The sequence below is a fragment of the Nymphaea colorata genome, chromosome 9 (assembly GCF_008831285.2).
Source record: "Nymphaea colorata isolate Beijing-Zhang1983 chromosome 9, ASM883128v2, whole genome shotgun sequence".
NCBI classification, from domain to species: Eukaryota; Viridiplantae; Streptophyta; class Magnoliopsida; order Nymphaeales; family Nymphaeaceae; genus Nymphaea; species Nymphaea colorata.
In genome coordinates, this window is record NC_045146.1 from 9549913 (window position 1) to 9567253 (window position 17341).

At 39.0% G+C, this 17341-nt stretch overlaps 1 protein-coding gene across 5 annotated transcripts in view; it reads left to right on the top strand.

Moving 5' to 3' along the window:
• The window catches only part of LOC116261510 (alpha-L-arabinofuranosidase 1-like), a 111324-nt gene that overhangs the window by 2255 nt on the left and 91728 nt on the right, over positions 1 to 17341 (top strand). For 4 of the 5 annotated variants that reach the window (XM_050079398.1, XM_050079397.1, XM_050079400.1 and 1 more), the window contains exons 4-12: positions 3007 to 3218; positions 3537 to 3658; positions 3771 to 3924; positions 8225 to 8294; positions 8820 to 8965; positions 9071 to 9116; positions 9196 to 9248; positions 9937 to 10081; positions 10426 to 10512. In XM_050079398.1, the coding sequence (XP_049935355.1) occupies positions 3007 to 3218; positions 3537 to 3658; positions 3771 to 3924; positions 8225 to 8294; positions 8820 to 8965; positions 9071 to 9116; positions 9196 to 9248; positions 9937 to 10081; positions 10426 to 10512 (1035 nt within the window). The remainder of the gene's footprint in view (positions 1 to 3006; positions 3219 to 3536; positions 3659 to 3770; positions 3925 to 8224; positions 8295 to 8819; positions 8966 to 9070; positions 9117 to 9195; positions 9249 to 9936; positions 10082 to 10425; positions 10513 to 17341) is intronic. The other variant, XM_031640302.2, reaches the window with a different exon arrangement.

The following is a 17341-nucleotide window of genomic DNA, read 5'->3' on the forward strand; positions in this document are numbered from 1 at the left end:
ATAATTTCTTTAAAAAAAAATTATGCAGATTGAAGGATATTTCAAAAACATCCAATTAGAGCCCTTCTTGTTTAATTGTTGGGTTTCACCATGAACCTCCATCCATGCTATCTCGTCCTTCTCCGGCTATTCACTTGCAATGGAAAATTTCACTTTTTTTAGGGTGAAAACTACAAAGTTTTTGTACGATAGGTTCAATCCTTGGCCTAACTTTCCAAATTTAAGAGAAGGATGATCAACAAAAGAAGGTATATCCATATAATCAACTCAAGATGAATCCTTTATCTTGAATACCCAACTCAAGGGTTGTTTGATATCTTTGATATTATCTCTTGAATTTCCTGCGACAATGATGTCATCCACAAATCAACCGTAATCCAATTACTTCTTTACCTTTGAAGATAAAAAGTGAATGGCCTACGAGGGGATTGGGTGAAACAGTGTTTCTGTGCTTCCAAAGAAAAGCTTTCAGACCAGGAACATGGAACTTTCATTAAACCATAACGACTCTTTTTAGGTTGCATGTCTTCTTAAACCTCTTTCTACATGTCCAGGTGGCTGCTGTGATAAGATACTGCATGATGAACAGTTTCAGTTTATAATCAAGATGGACATAAACATCTTTGTATGCATGTATTTGAACAAACTGTAGTTTGTAATATATTTGTATTGGATATCCTTATCTGTCAAATATTGTAGATTCCTGATATCATAAAGGTTGTGTCATGCTCGAAGACTCATGAGCAAGACTTTTACAGTATGAGATGTCATTGAAGGACATTTTTGAGGACCACAATGATGAGCACAGTTCCAATGAAGTACTGGCTAGGGGTCTCTTTCAGATATAGAGAGATAATCATTTTGGTAGAGGAAGAGGTTGTGGAGAAAATAGAGCTGAACTTTAGTCTTTACACCTACTGTGTCACCTAATATTCCTCCAAGTGAATTCAAACTAAAAGGGTTGGCAAAACTAGCTTTTTATGTATTGAGAAGGGGCATACTAAAACTAATTGCTGGTTCAATCCTCAAAAAAAGGAATGCCCTCAAATGCATAGCCTAAAGTTGAGGCTGAGGCCATGAAGACCAATAATGATACAAAAGAGCAGTAGTTGGCTGCCTTGTCTGGTTTGAACATAAGCAAAATTATAAGGAGTAGTGGTATTTTGACTATGGGCATGTTATATGCGATATTGGTAAAGCTCTCGAATTAATTCTTTACATTGCTAAAAGTACTCTTATTGTAACAACCCAAAAATTTAGTCCTGTATTGAAGATTGTGAGGGATCTTCAAGGGTTTATAAAGGGGGTCATTACATAAATGGTTGTCCTGGTTCCTAGCTTTTTTGGGGTTGGTGCCAAAACTGCTAGGGGGCAGGTTGGGATCCGCCGAACCAGGGGCCCGAGCCTATAAGTGGGTCGGGTTGTTACAGTGATATCAGAGCCTGTTCAACACTCGGATCTAGAGTCCCACACGCATGAATGCGTATGCCTTAAGGGGGGTGGATTGTAACACCCAAAAAATTTAGTCCCCTATTGAAGATTGTGAGGGATCTTCAAGGGTTTATAAAGAGGGTCATTACATAAATGGTTGTCCTGGTTCCTAGCCTTTTTGGGGTTAGTGCCGAAACTGCTAGTGGCGGGTTGAGATCCGCCAAATCAGGAGTCCGAGCCTAGAAGTGGGTCAGGTTGTTACACTTATTGGAGCTCGCATACTATATTGCATATTATAAATGCAAATATTTTCCTTTTCCATTACTTTGTCAAATGTTCATGCTCCAAATAAGGAGAAAAATATTTTTTCTATCCAAACTTGATGAGGCACCATTTCTTCTTGAATTTTCTCCCTCTTTTGTGTATGTCAAAGATCTTCAAATGAAAGAAACATTCATTAAAGGGGAGTAACAATGAAATAGATACATCTTCAAAGAAGACCCATTTGTTTGAGCATGCTCAGTCTTGATTCTTGAGACTTCATTAGGGCCATCTTCTATCTAAACTTTGTTTTTCATCTCATAAGTCTGTTTCTGGTATTATCCAAGACTTTGGCATGGCTGACTTGGTTATTGTAGTTCTTTTATCGGAAAATTTGTTTCCAGTGAGTTAATTTGTAAATCCAGTTTAATCCTATAGTATGATCAGGAAAAGTGTTCAAACTGTCAAGTATGTAAGAGTCATGTTTCTTCTGTTTAGTTCTATTAATAAAAGATCTTCAAGATCCCTCAAAATAATTTGTTTCTGTGTTTGGGCTCAATCTTTTCTTCTGCAATTTCAAGAAGACGATATTATGTTAACTTTATCACTTCATTGATAGTTATTCTTGTTATGTTTGTATATATATTTAATGAAACAAAAAATTTTAAGTTTTTCATTATTCTTTAAATTCCACACCTTTCTCTACATCCATTTCTGTACAAATGTTTTTTATTTCCAATATGATGAGCTTTGTTAAATTGAATTTATTGATTTTCTCCGGAAAAGTGAGATACAATGTAGATTGCCTTGCTTACAAGTTCCTCAACAAAAATGAGATTGTTGAACGCAAGCATAGGCAAATTGATGGCAGTACTATGGCAGGGTGCATGACAGCAAAATTCCCAATAATTTATGGTTGAAATTTTTTATTCGGCCCTTTAAATTGTCAATGATCATCCTGTGACAATTCTAGAGAACAAATCTCTTTATTCTATTTTTTTAGTACTCATCTTGACTCTGATGATCTACTTGCTTATGGGTGTATTTGTTATGCATGCATTGATGATTCTTCGAGGAACAAATTTTAGCAAAGTGATTTCAAATGCAGGCTTGTAGGCTATGCAATTGATTATAAAGGATACCCTTGCTTTGATTATTTATCTATTGATCTATATGCATGTGTTTTGTGCTTCTATGCATCTGTACACAATGAATGGATGTGCCAAGGTGAGGCATACACATGTTAATTTCGTTTTCGTTGAAAGGATCGATAGAGTGTAGCATTCATTTTGATGCATGTTTTCAACCTTCCAGGTTTTGAAGCTGGTGGATCCTCCACGCCATCGTACATCAGTCCCTGGTCAATAATTGGTGAAGAATCAAACATAGTTGTATCAACAGACAGATCATCATGTTTCAGTCGTAATATTGTAGCTCTTCGAATGGAAGTCTTATGTGATAGAGTTGGACCAAGTATTTGTCCTGAAGGTGGCGTTGGAGTATATAACCCAGGATACTGGGGCATGGTACTGTTTCTCACTCAAAGTTCACAGCTTTTCAAACCCATTCATGATGTGAATCTTCTGCGCATTCATGATCTATTCTACAAATGCAGTCAGATGACTTGATCAAATTTCATTTCGTGGACTATGTTATCCAATAGAAATATGTTTTGACGTTGTGTTCCTCCTTCAACTTCACATGCAACACATACAAGCTTTCATGCACTCATTCACAATTCCACAGAGAAACTCAGGAAGTTACAAAGTGCAAAATCTTGGACTTCTTTTTCCATTTTCTTGATTACTTGTAGATAACCTCTTGTCTGTATGTTCTCTTTCCAGAATATTGAGCAAGGGAAGGCTTACAAACTTATTTTTTATGTGAGATCCCTACAGTCATTGAACTTGTCTGTTTCACTGACAAGTTCAAATGGATCGGTCTCCTTGTCTACCTCTGACATACTGTGAGCATCTTTCTCATTTGTAGATATCTTGACTTTGGACGGTCAACATTGCATATATTTTTTTTTTACTGTGATGGTTATTTCTTGTTTGCTTTTAATGGCAAACACGCAGAGTTACTGGATCTGCTGTGGGGAACTGGACGAGGATGATGCTTCTGCTTACTTCTGCTGGAACTGATCCCAGAGCAAGACTTTCATTGGTCACTAGCCAAAAAGGAGTGATTTGGCTTGACCAAGTATCACTTACTCCGATGGACACTTTTAAGGTGTTTATTCTCCATAAACATTAAGAACAACTTTCAGTTTTGTGCTGAAGGCCAAGAATTTATGCATATCAGGAATTTGTCTCACTTTTAACTTACTTGAAATTTTCTAAAGATGTACATCTATGAGCACATAGTAGGTGTTGATCTTAACGTTAAACAAGCAAGAACGAAGAAGATGAGACAGGAGATAATCGAGAGAAGCTAGAGAGGGGAGAAAGAGAGAAAAGGAAGTCTTATATAGCGGCTCCTCCTCTTCCTTTAGATTAAAAGGAACTAATTAGGGTTATATCTAACCCCTTACATAAAGAGTCCAATAAATAATTAAAAATTCAAAGACCTACCTAAGAATAATGTTCCAAAATACAGAAAACCTCAAACCAGCACGTTTTCTCCACAGTAGAGAAAATGGATGTTTCAAATGTATCTGCACCTTCTCTGTTTAATCTTGTTTGTCCTAATCATACACAAATCCTCATTAAGACTTGAATATGTGATAGCTCAAGCTAAATCCAAGTCCTAGTATGAACAAAGTATTCAAAACCATGTTTGTGTGCATGTCATTATGTATGTATATCTGTATTATACATGTGTCTATATAGAATTGTGTGTATACTTATAATATTGTATATGTTATAATCATTTGAGAGAGAAAAAAGTGCTTCATTAGAATTACCCTAGCCTTCCCTAAATAGAAATTAGAGGGGTGGTAAAGAGAATTACGATTAACATAATAAAATAAAATAATAAACACCACTCATCAATACTTCTAAAGTTCTATTAATCACCTAACTAAACTATATATTTTTTCAACACTGCCCCTCAATTTGGAGCACATATATCTATCATGCTCAGCTTGTTACAACACTGCCAGAACCTGGATATGGACAGTGGTGTGGTAAATAAGTCAACAACTTGCTCTTTATGTAGAACATGAACTGTAGGTCTTCTCAACTTGAACCATATCTCGTATATAATGTCAGTCCATTTCAATATGCTTGGTCATCTCATAAAACACTGAATTGTTGGCTAGTTGCTGCCTTATTTTCACACATCCTCCTCCTTGGAAATGGGACATTGACTCCAAGACAGGTTAGTATAGGTTTAACCCACACCATCGTAGCTGAGCATGGTTTTATTGGCATGTTTTTTGCGTTTTTTAGAAGAAATGTGTTTTGTTGGCATTTTATACAGCTGACTTATATTTAATGTATTTATCACATTTTTTTCGAATAAAACGCGATATTTGTGAGAATGCTTCCATAAAATGCGATATTTGTGGCAATGCAGTTCCAACTACTGCCTCTTTCTTGCTGCTCCAAATAATCAAATTATTTCCTACTACAATACTCAGTTGTTGATTTTGGTTTAATCTGCATCAGTATATGCTATGATATCAAGAGAATATTCTGTGTAATCTGCGTCAGTATATGCTATGATATCAAGAGAATCACTTTTGTTAAATAGAGGTCCTTTCTCAGGAGATAATTTGAGGCTAGGAAATCACTGTCACTTACAGGTTCGAACAGAAAACGTAATGTACTGATCACTAATATTAGAGAAATATCGCTTGCAACACAGACGAATCTGGAAAAGAAACTTATAACTCCAATATCAGATCTGAAACTCTATAGCTTAGGCAACAATATAGAATAATCTGTTTCAGCCGATGACTGAAACTCAATATGAGATCTGAAAATTTTTAAATCAGGCTTCTATATTGAATAAACTGCTTCAGCCGATGACTGGAATTTCTTCCCCAATCGACTGAAGACTGCTGCTACTTATAACTACAGCTGTTTCACATAAAACTAGCTGTCCACACGACAAAGGAATCAATGATATCAACTTACAGATCTTGTACTAAGAATCAGCAGCAGTCCACCCTCACGCAGCCTCACTTTACTGATTTTACATTTACAAAGATTCTGTTCATATCAAAACTGCGTTCATAAACAGCATATAGACTCCACAAACAGCAGCTTCACAAGCCACGCTTCACCCACAACACTCTGCCCCACATGATCAACATGAAGTTCCAATCACCGTTGAAGTAGCATCCACGAGATCAACTTGAGGATCTGATCACGCCTTCCACATAGGCGTGATCAGGTCCTTCTCCACACAACACGCCCAAACCCTATTCTCTCACCGTCTCCTTATTGGGTGACAAGAGGGAATAAAGGATGGGCAATGACAAGAGGGAGGATGAAAGAACTATAAAGAACTCACTTGGCTGTTCGCCGGAAAGGTGGTCGCCGGAAAAACTCACCCTGTTGTCGACGCCACACCTTGCTCTGATACCATGTTACGAGAGAGAGAGAGAGAGCCGAAAAGAATAATCCATTAACGTAACCCTAATCTCTATTAAAAGAGATTAGGGTTGGAGACTTTACAAAAGTAGTCCAACAACTATAAGAAACTATTTAAAGACCTGCTCCCTAACTTTCTAATATTTCAGAAAAACTCTTTTACATCTTTAACACATATATTCACATGAACTAAATCAAAAGGACTCTAACGCGATAGACTTTGAGTGAACCAGAAGGAACTCCTATAATGCTTTCCCATCTGATATACCTTAACTCCGAAAAAAAAGTAGACAAAGAGATTTGAGGAAAACATGACAAAGTTTAGACATGGAAGAGTGTCCAAGATGTAGATGCCATTGAAAAGGGTTAAAAGTAGACTCCACAAACACATTAGTTCCTCCAATTGGTTCGTTGAGATAGTAAACTCCACCTGACTCATGGCCTCCACCAATCAACTTCCCCATCAGTAAGTCTTGAAGACACAATGGAAAGGATAAAAAATTACTTGACAATTAAGATCTTTACTCGGACGGCATTCAAACAATAAATTCTATTGAAAAGTAGGAGCGTGGAGAATATCACAAATTAGAAGATTGGGAGATATAGTAACTTCTGTCGTCCCAGCAATGGGAGAAATTCGACCACTTGCCAACATAACACTACGTGATGAAGAGTAGGACACAACTTGGTGAATTGGCTATCCATAGAAGTGCCTTGAGACCCAAGAGTCAACAATCCAATAGGATGAGAGACTATATTACTTGCAGGCCTTATCAGTCAGATGAAACTTATGAAATAACTGACAAGGAGCAACCGATCCCTTCTTTCCCAACCACTTTCTTCCCAGATCTATTTCCCCCTCCCTTCCATCAACTGATTTGATTGTTGGATCTTAGTGGTGATATTAAAAAAAGATCAATTATTTATGTTATGGATTCTTGCAATTATGTGTATATCTGTGCAATTAATAGATTCTTCTGATTTCTATTTGTGTGTATACTATATTACTATAATATGATCTATATGTTATATATGTCATTACTGTGGAAGCAGTTACTGATGTAGAGCTTTGTACTATTATCTTGTCATACTTTGCTCTGCTCCGGGTGATGGAATCTGTAGAAAGGGAGAAAACTGCCTTAGTGACTGGAGTAGCTGCCTTAGCAGTAGCTTTGTTCGACATAGACGTAGAAGCGAGATGTCTATGTTTGTCCCAGCAGCGGTCTTCAAGATGTCCTTGCTTCCCACAAAAGGTACAACTGCAGTCTTCCTCTGCCACTATACAACCTCTGCCCCATACACTGCCCATTGTGCTATGGCCTCTTTCTCCAGAAACAACAAGACTGAAATTTCTAAGACTCCAGCAGCATGGGAAGACAGGAAATAGTGTGTTTGCTAAGCGTCAAACTCTGATACCATGTAAATTTTCTAATTAGATGCAAAAACTGTAACAAGAAACCCAAGAAGCAAGAAGGAATTCTCAAGGAAGCAAACTTCACCAAGGCACCAAAACACAAACCAAAGTCAGCGCACTGAGGCACTAAGACAAGACTGAAAAAGCATCACAAAGGAACCTTTTTATGCATTCAGAGAGAGCTGTGGGGCCTCCTGAGCTCTAACAGTAACAATAAGGACAAAAAACTGAAAAAATGTAGAAAAGAAAATGAGAAAGAAAAATAAAAAAATACAAGTAACTCCTATGTATTATCAATATATAATATATGAATCATATAATATTATAATCTATAATAACTAAAATATATGCAGATGATGTCATATACGTATAGCAACTTTATAATATGATAAGATAGATATATACAAGTACTTACATAAAGTCTATTATATTCCATTATAAGAATGACTGGATATGTGATTCTTCTGTTGACTTGTGATGCCAACTGACTGAAGAGGGAAGACCTCTCCATGACACAATTAGATCATGACATTTCCTGTAATTATGGCATCTCTAATTGCAGTGTTTCACAATACAGGGTCATGGTTTCCAGAAGGATCTCATGGCAATGCTGCTAGATTTGAAGCCCCAATTTGTGCGATTTCCAGGTACTTATGAATTAGTTACTTTTACTTGCTGCAAAACTAGTTCCCACACCGGCTTAGGCAATGTTTTGCTAATTTTTAATACAGAATTCTTTCATGAACATTTCAGAACATTGTACTTTTAGATTTATATTTACTGAAGGCTGGACTGCACAATAAAATGCAAAATATTCTTCGAGACCCAGATAGATCTTGTGTGAATCTTTTCTTATTGTTTGAGAAAAGCTTCGTGTATTCTAGAAAATTAAGTACCATAGCATCCTGTTATTTTTTTCTCTTGAGATCTCGAATTTAAAAACAGTAAATTTGGACTTTCAATGGCTTCATGCCTAATTATGTGGTCAGTGTTTCTGATAATCCAACTATTTGGGTTTGGTATATCTAAGCCTCTAGGGTTTTCTTCTTGAACATGTTAGTTGGAGAAACAGACAGTTCAACACATTTTTGGTACTAAGATGTTGGCGAAGTATGACATGGCGAGTATTATTTTTCCTGTGTTAATTTTTATTGTTCTATAATGTGGTACAGGTGGCTGTTATGTTGAAGGTGAGTGGATGAGAAATGCATTTCATTGGAAGGATACAATTGGCCCCTGGGAAGAGAGACCTGGACACTTTGGTGATGTTTGGGGATACTGGACTGATGATGGGCTTGGGTATTTGGAACTTCTTCAGGTAAATTTTCATCAAAGTCTGAGGTTCTTTGGCAGCTCAAAAACCCTTAGATTGCTTACACATTTTCATATTGTTTTACAATATTTTCTTTTGGGCTAACTGTAGCTTGCAGAAGATCTTGATGCGTCACCAATATGGGTTGTTAACATTGGTATGATTACTTTCTTGAATGTTATATTTGATATTGATGCATTCTCGTTCTTGGTTTGATTTACTGCTTACCCTGTCAGGGATCAGTCATCGTGAACAGGTGGAAACCTCTATTTTGTTACCATTTGTTCAGGTATACTGTTTATCTTTTCGCTCTTTCCCTCAATCGATGGAAACACCATGCATAATAGTTATAAATAGAACATCTCTGAAAAAGAAGCCCACCATTCTTTTCAATATGAACAAAAAAAGTGAACTTATGGTGGCCTATGCCAGTATTCGCCTCAATATTGTTTGTTTCTCATTTTCAGGTGTTATAGTTAACAAATGATCCCACTACATGCAACGTTGATTGCTTTTCCAAAAGCAACTAGTTGATTCAAATTTTTTAGCAACTAGTTGATTCAAATTTTTTGACATTCTTACATGGCTCAAGCTTATTGTAGTAAATCACTTCTGTTCTTGTGCTCTTTCTAGATAGTAGAGACTACTGTAGATTGGAGTAACTTATTTTAGATAAAAGTTTTCAGCATTTTCTATCATTTTGCTGTACTTTTTTAGTCAGTCCAGTTTTTTAGTCATTGTCTATTTTTTGTAGTCATTGTCTCTTTCCATGCATCGACTGTTCAATCTTCTTTCTGTTTCTCTATATGTTTTTTCGCAATTACCCACTGCAGCTTGTTGGACCAATGTCCTAACAATCTTTTTCCTTCTGTCCGTTTGTAGTGATGATATACTCAGTGCTTGTATTCATGACTATTCTTTTCATTGGGGTACCCGAAGTATTCATTTACCCATCTACTTCTATGAATTTGATTTAGGATGTGCTAGACAGCATTGAGTTTGCCAGAGGTAATTCAACTTCAAAATGGGGTTCTGTTAGGGCAGCAATGGGACATCCAGAGCCTTTCCAATTGAATCATGTTGCTCTTGGTAACGAGGATTGTGGTAAACCATATTATCGAAGTATGTACCATTGTAAATTATTCATTTCTTTTATGAATATAAGTTCCATCACCATTCAATGAATAGCAAAATCATAAACCATTGTTTTTGTTCTTATATTAACTTATATTTTGCTCAGGTTGTATGGTTATTTAATTATGTCAATTGGCCACGACATGAAAAGGCCACTCAAGGGCCACAGTAACACAATCTCAATCACATGCAAGACATGCTTAAACATTTCATTTCAGTCATAGCATTCACATGCCCATCAATCACATACATTTGTTCACACACATTTTATTCACATACATTTATTTTCATTAGCTTTAGTGAATTGACGGTTCCTGTGGGTGCAAACACAGGCACGTGCACACCATCGGCGGCCCATAGCCGAGAGACAACCCCCGTGGTGGCCCATAACAGTATGGATCCATTCATCTGCTGCAGTGGTAGAGCACTTATCCATGTATGTGTGAATTCCAAGGAGAGATACTCAGCCTTCCCTAGGACACCCAGGTTGGAAAGGCGGGAGCCCAACGCTCCAAGCACATCACACAACAGTACCCTGGGGCCTTGCACCGCCTACGCTCCAAACAGGCGAGACCAGTGGCGAAAGCAGGACGTCTCCCAAACACATAGCCACATCCCACTGGCATCTCATCCCTTATTCTTTCATTATTATCATTATAATAGCACAATCACAAAATGACTGGCTAGCTCATGAGGTTGGTACACTTCACGAGTGCACCCACATCTCCAATTGCCTCCACACGAGGTCTACACATAACATTAACAGTCATAGCTATCCATCATACAATACGGGTACAACTACCCTCCAATTTCAATCAATTGCATTATTGCACACGGCAATACATATGCAACAAATCACAACATTCACATCTTATCAAACACATCAATCAGATCTTTCAAAACTTGGCCAAATCCCGGAGAGTAGTCTCGATCCGTGATGGCTCGTAGCTGTCCTATGAAATTATCATTCTATGATGCCCTCTAATGCACAATCGGGGTCGAGGAGACACTCGACTCGATACCCCACCTCATCTATCCTAAGCAGTTATCAATTCTAGCATGCACATGAAAATGCGTGACAGTTTTCAAAACAAGCTTCTAATAGCTTTCCAAAACAGAACTTGTCACATGACAAATCATTCACAATCACACACATCAGTCACACCTTTCAAAACTTAGCCAAACCACGGAGAGTAGTCTCGATCATTGATTGGATCGTATCTGTCCTAGACAATTATCATTTTAGGATGCTTTCTAATGCATAATTGGGGTCGAGGAGATACTCGACTCGATACCCCACCTCATCTGTCCTAAATAGCAAATACGTAACATTTTTAAAACATGCTTCTCATAGCCTTTCAAAACAAATCATATCATATATCAAACAATTTGCATGCATACACACATTCATTCACAAAACAATCCATCAATCACATCACAATCATAGGATCCCACGATCCTAGGAACACACATTCACACAATTGCCCAGGCAGAGATTTGCCTAGAATGTTGCCATACCTGTCGCGCGTCCACTAAACACCTCGAACTACGACCCACTTTGCTCAAGGCTTACTTGACGTGCCCGGTGTACCTGCAAACATAACCAAATGGTAAGTTCTCTACTCGTTTCGCTTACAATCGATACAAATCTGAAAATACCATCATCGAGGCATGTCTTCGCCTCAAATGGGTGTCAACACACAAAACCCTTCAAAAAGGTCTCTTCCCAACCCATGAGGTTGCCACCAATGATTAGAACTCAAAACTTGTATTCGACTTATCACATGTACGATTCTCACTTGTTTTCCTTAGTTGAGGTGTCTTCCCTATTGTAAGATTCTCAACATACAACTTATATGCACATCAATAGAAGCATATTTCCCCAAGCTCACCAAAACGATTCTAACGTTCTCCACAACAATACAATCTCTACCATGCTTCTTAATTGCTTCGAAAATCAACCCATCATGCTTATAAGATCATTGTAGATATGGATCATCGTCCCTCCACATGAGTCTTAGACCTTCCCCAAAATAGCGACATCTCTAGCATGCCTTCTAAATCATCAATTCTTAATTCTAGCATGCTCAAACAATAGTTATACGTACTCCAACAGAAAATTTACAACAATCTAGGCTCGGTTAGGTCTCGCTCACCCCAATCAAAGAGTCCGAACTGCTGCGATGCTTCCGGCAACCACCTCAAGCGTTCAACGATCCCCAAATGGCAAAAACCATGCAATGCCGCCACCACCAATGCCTTCTAGTCGTTGTTATGAGGGAAGAACGAGTCCCCCAATCCAACAGCCACATGAGAATCAAAATCGGCGAAAAGGGAAGTTTAAAAGAGGGGTTTGTCGTTAGAAGTGGCCCACAATAGCTGTGTGGGAGGCTGAAGACGAGTGAGAGAGGGAGAACCAAGGGTTCGGGTGAGAGAGAAGGGTCTGGTGCAAGAGAGAAGGAAAGACGTAAGGGACTGTTCGGTTGAGGGAGAGGGCTCGAGCAGAGGGCGTGGGCAAAGAGAGAGCGAGAGAGAATGTGGAGGAAGGCGTGACAAAAGAGACGCGAGAGTGTGCAGGGAGAGAGAACGATGACACATAGGAAAGAGACGGATGGAGAGAGTAAGAGAGACCGCAGAGAGAGAGAGATGCGAGTAAGGAGCACGAGAGAAAGAGGGGCATTCAACGAAGAACAATCGGGCCTACCTTTGATGGGTCTGAATCCTATTGCCTACTGGACTGAGGGAGAGGCGTCAGAAGAGGAAAACAGCGAAAGAGGGAGGAGGAGAAGAAAGAAGAAAGGGGAACCGATGGCTTACCTATGCGCCACCACCGCCGTCGCCCTTCACCTTCTCCGCTGTTGCCATCTCTTCCGCCTCCTTCTTCTTGTGCTGTGTGCAACCCAGCGGGACGAGGGAGAAGAGGTAAGGTCGAGGGAGAAGACGCAAGATAAGAGCCCCTCGCGCGACGGGCTCTTCACGCAAGAGGGTTCGGGTCCGGGCCTGGACCCGACTCGGCCCACCCAAAAGTTGAGTATTACAATGTCTGATCACATTTATTTAGGCAGGGTCATGATTGTAATTTTTGTAATTGTTTTTGTCACACCCCAACACTTTGACACCCAAATAATTTTTTTTTTTGTTAAAACATAAAACATTGAGGTGCGACGACACAACACTTCAAAAAGAGGAGCTATGCAATCAGACAATTGGCAACTTTCATTTATATAACAATTTTCAGTTCATACAAAAATTACGTCATTCTTTATAGTAATACATATGACAAAAATGTCCCAAATCACAACATTGATGTCTAACAAAAACTAGACATATGACCCAAACAAGATGCGCCTGCACTACAATAGGCCCAAAACTTCCCCAGTAGGACGTGAGTACAGCCATCTGATCGACTTGTTGTCCCAAGTCTGCCAAAACATGAAAAAGAAAGACAACTGAAGGCTTAGCCTTCGTAGTATGGCAACAAGCTAGATAAATCCCTAACCATTTAAGGTAATAGCTCAAATATGAGATATAACAAATATGAAAGCAAATCATTATTATGTTGTGATAGGGCATGCAGTCACATGACTTGACAAGAAGGCCCCTCACATATAACACGCCATGCAAAGGCCACTCAATGGCTACAACAACATATTTCATAGTCACATTCATTTCATACATATTCACTTCCTTCACATACATATCATTCACATTCACATTCTTTTCATTTACATTAGCTTTAGTGAATTGACAGTTCATGTGGGTGCAAACACATGCACTTGCACACCGCGGGCGGCCTATAGCCGGGAGATAACCCCCGTGGTAGCCCGAAACAATATGGATCCATTCACGCTGCAGTAGAAGAGCACTCGTCCATGGATGTGTGAATTCCAAGGAGAGATACTCAGCCTTCCCTAGGACAACCAATTTGGGAACGCAGGAGCCCAACGTTCCAAGCACATCACATAACGGTACTCTGGGGCCTTGCACCGCCTGCGCTTTGAACAGGCGAGATCAGTGGCGAAGGCGGGACAACTCCCAAATGCATAGCCACAACCCACCGGCCTCTCATCTCTTATTCTTTCTTACTTATAATTATGGAAACATATTCACAAAATGACCGGCTAGCTCATAAGGTTGGTTCACTCCACGAGTACACTCATACCTCCAAATGCCTCTACACGAGGGCTACACAACATTCTTAGCTAACTGTCATAACATTACAGGTACAACTACCCTTCAATCACATCTTTCAAAACTTAGCCAAACCACAGAGAGTAGTCTCGATTCGTGATTGTTTCATAGCTGCAGTTATCTTTTTAGGATGCTTTCTAATGCACAATCGGGGTCGAGGAGATACTCGACTCGATACCCCACCTCATCTGTCCTAAGCAGTTATCAATTCTAGCATGCACATGCAATTGCATAGTAATTTTCAAAACAAAACTTATCACATAAACATCCAATTCTCATGTATACAATCATTCAATCACATCACAATCACAGGATCCAACGATCCTGAAAACACACATTCAAAAGTTGGCCCCAAGCAGGGATTTGCCTGGAATGCCGCCATACCTGTCGCGCGTCCACAAAACACCCAAAACGCCTCGAGCTTCATGTCTTGTTGTTCAAGGTCTACTAGACTGTGTACCTACAAACACAATCAAGCGATAAGTTATCTACTTGCTTCGCTTTAAAATTTATACAAATATAAAACATAATCAGGCATGTCATCGCCTCAAGAGGGTGTGGACGAGTAGTGTCGAACTACAAAACCCTCCAATAGGCCACTTCCCAACTCCTTGAAGTTGTCACCAAACATCTCAACGCAAAGCTTCGATCAATCTATCACTAACACATTTCTTACTTGCTTTCTTTAGTTGAAACGTCTTCCCAATAATTACACCCAACTTACATGCTCTTTCCCAACTTACATGGTCTTTCCCAACCAACAATGCAATACGCCCATTGACAATAGCATGCGCCACGTGCTCACTAAAACAATTCTAAATCTTCTCAACCACATCAAATTTCTACCATGTTTCTTGTTACAGCCGGCAGCCTTAGAGAGAGAAAACGTAACCTCATTCACTAACCCTAATCTCCATAATAAAGAGATTAGGGTTGAAGAGAGATTTACAAAGTACATCAATAGAAAATAGAGAAATGTTTAAAGAGACCTCCTAACTATTAAATATTGCAAAGAACCACCTAGAAACATAAACTCTTCTAATTCAACGCTCCCACTCAAGCTGGAGCCTGGAGCATACATATTAATCATGCTCAGCTTGTCACAACATCTAGAATAGTCACCAATAGGAAGAGCTTTAGTGAAGACATCTGCAGCTTGATCTTCTGATGATACATGAATGGTGGTCATGGTTTCTCCTTGAACGAGATCCCGAATGTAATGGCAGTCCACTTCAATATGTTTAGTTCTCATAGAAAACTGGATTATTCGCAATGTATGTGGCTGCTCGATTGTCACAATACATCTTCATGGTAAGTGGAATCGACACACTTAGGCTAGATAGCATGGATTTAGCCCAAGTCATTTCAGCGGCAGTTTGAGCCATATCTCTGTATTCAGATTCTGCACTAGATCTTGACACCACACCTTGCTTTTTGCTTCTCTAGGATATAAGGTTGCCTCCCACAAATACACAGAATCCTGTGGTAGATTTCCTGTCTTCGATTGATCCAACATAGTCAGCATCACTATAGGCTTCCACTTCCAGGGTCTTGCCTTTTGTGAACAAAAGTCCTTTGCCAGAAGATGATTTCAGATATTTGACCACCATTAAAGCAGCATCCCAATGAACTTTCCTGGGTCTTTCCATAAATTGACTTAGATTCCCCACTGCAAAACTAATGTCTGGTCTGGTCATAGTAACATAGAGGAGCTTTCTAATAAGAGACCTGTATGATCGAGAATCGACTAATTCTGATTGGTCATCATGAAGATGTATGCGTGGATTCATAGGTAGATTGGCCGGTTTAGCTCCTAACATCCCGGTGTCTCGCAATAAATCCAGAACATACTTTCGTTGAGAGAGAACTACACCTTCCCTGTTGCGAGCCACCTCTATTCCCAAAAAATATCATAGTTGACCAAGATCTTTTGTCACAAAGTGTTTTTGAAGGAACGACTTTGTATCATAAATTTCTTGATCGGAATCACCTGTCAGGATAATATCATCAATATAAACCACTAGAACGGTCATACCCCTGGAATTCTTCTTGATAAATAGAGAATGATCAAGAGGAGATCTTGCAAAGCCACAGTTTGAGACTACCTTAGAGAACTTGTGAAACCAAGCACGAGGAGTTTGCTTGAGTCCATAAATAGCTTTCTTCAGTTTGCACATTTTTCCACACTTCCCCTGTCGTTCAAACCCTGGTGGTTGTTGCATATAGACAGTCTCATCGAGATCACCATACAAAAAAGCATTTTTGACATCAAGCTAATACATGTGCCAGTCATGGTGTACAGCCACAGAGATGATAAGACGAATAGTCCCCAACCGAGCAACAGGAGAGAAAGTCTTGAAGAAATCAATCCCGTAAGTCTGCGTGTAGCCCTTAGCAACCAACCGAGCTTTGTATCTTTCCATAGATAGGGTGCCAGTCATGGTGTCATGGTGTACAACCAGTCATGGTGTACAACCAACCAACAGGAGAGAATGTAGGGTTGCTTTACCTAAGGCAGTGTGGATGGGAACCCTATACCGATACCTATGTGACTTAGGTAAGCAGCCTCATGAAATTGATCTTTTCCTCACTGTTGTTTAGTCATTGTTACATATATCATTTAAAGGTATTATATGGCAATGTCGGCAAGGTATTTCCCGGGTATAATATAGCAAAATTGTATTCCTCTAGAAGATCTCCGCAAACTTTAAAAAAAATTAAAAAATTAATCCTAAAAATTAGGTAAAAGTAAAAAAATAAAAAATGAATAAAAAGACATTGAAAAATGAATCGATAAACATGATAGAATATGGGTGTAGGTTAAAAGTAAATAATAGCCATGGGTAGGGTCATGATGTAATAAATTCTGTTGGTCCCCATGCGAGACCGACTGTATATTTCTCTTTCATCTATTATTAACCATGTAGCTTTTATCTCATTTTTTCAGTTTACATTCATGACTGCGCTATATGTTTCATGACCTTATAGTGAGGATCTCACTGACACTTGGCAACTTCAAAAGTAAAATTTTCTGCTGCATCTGCTAACTGTGTGTAA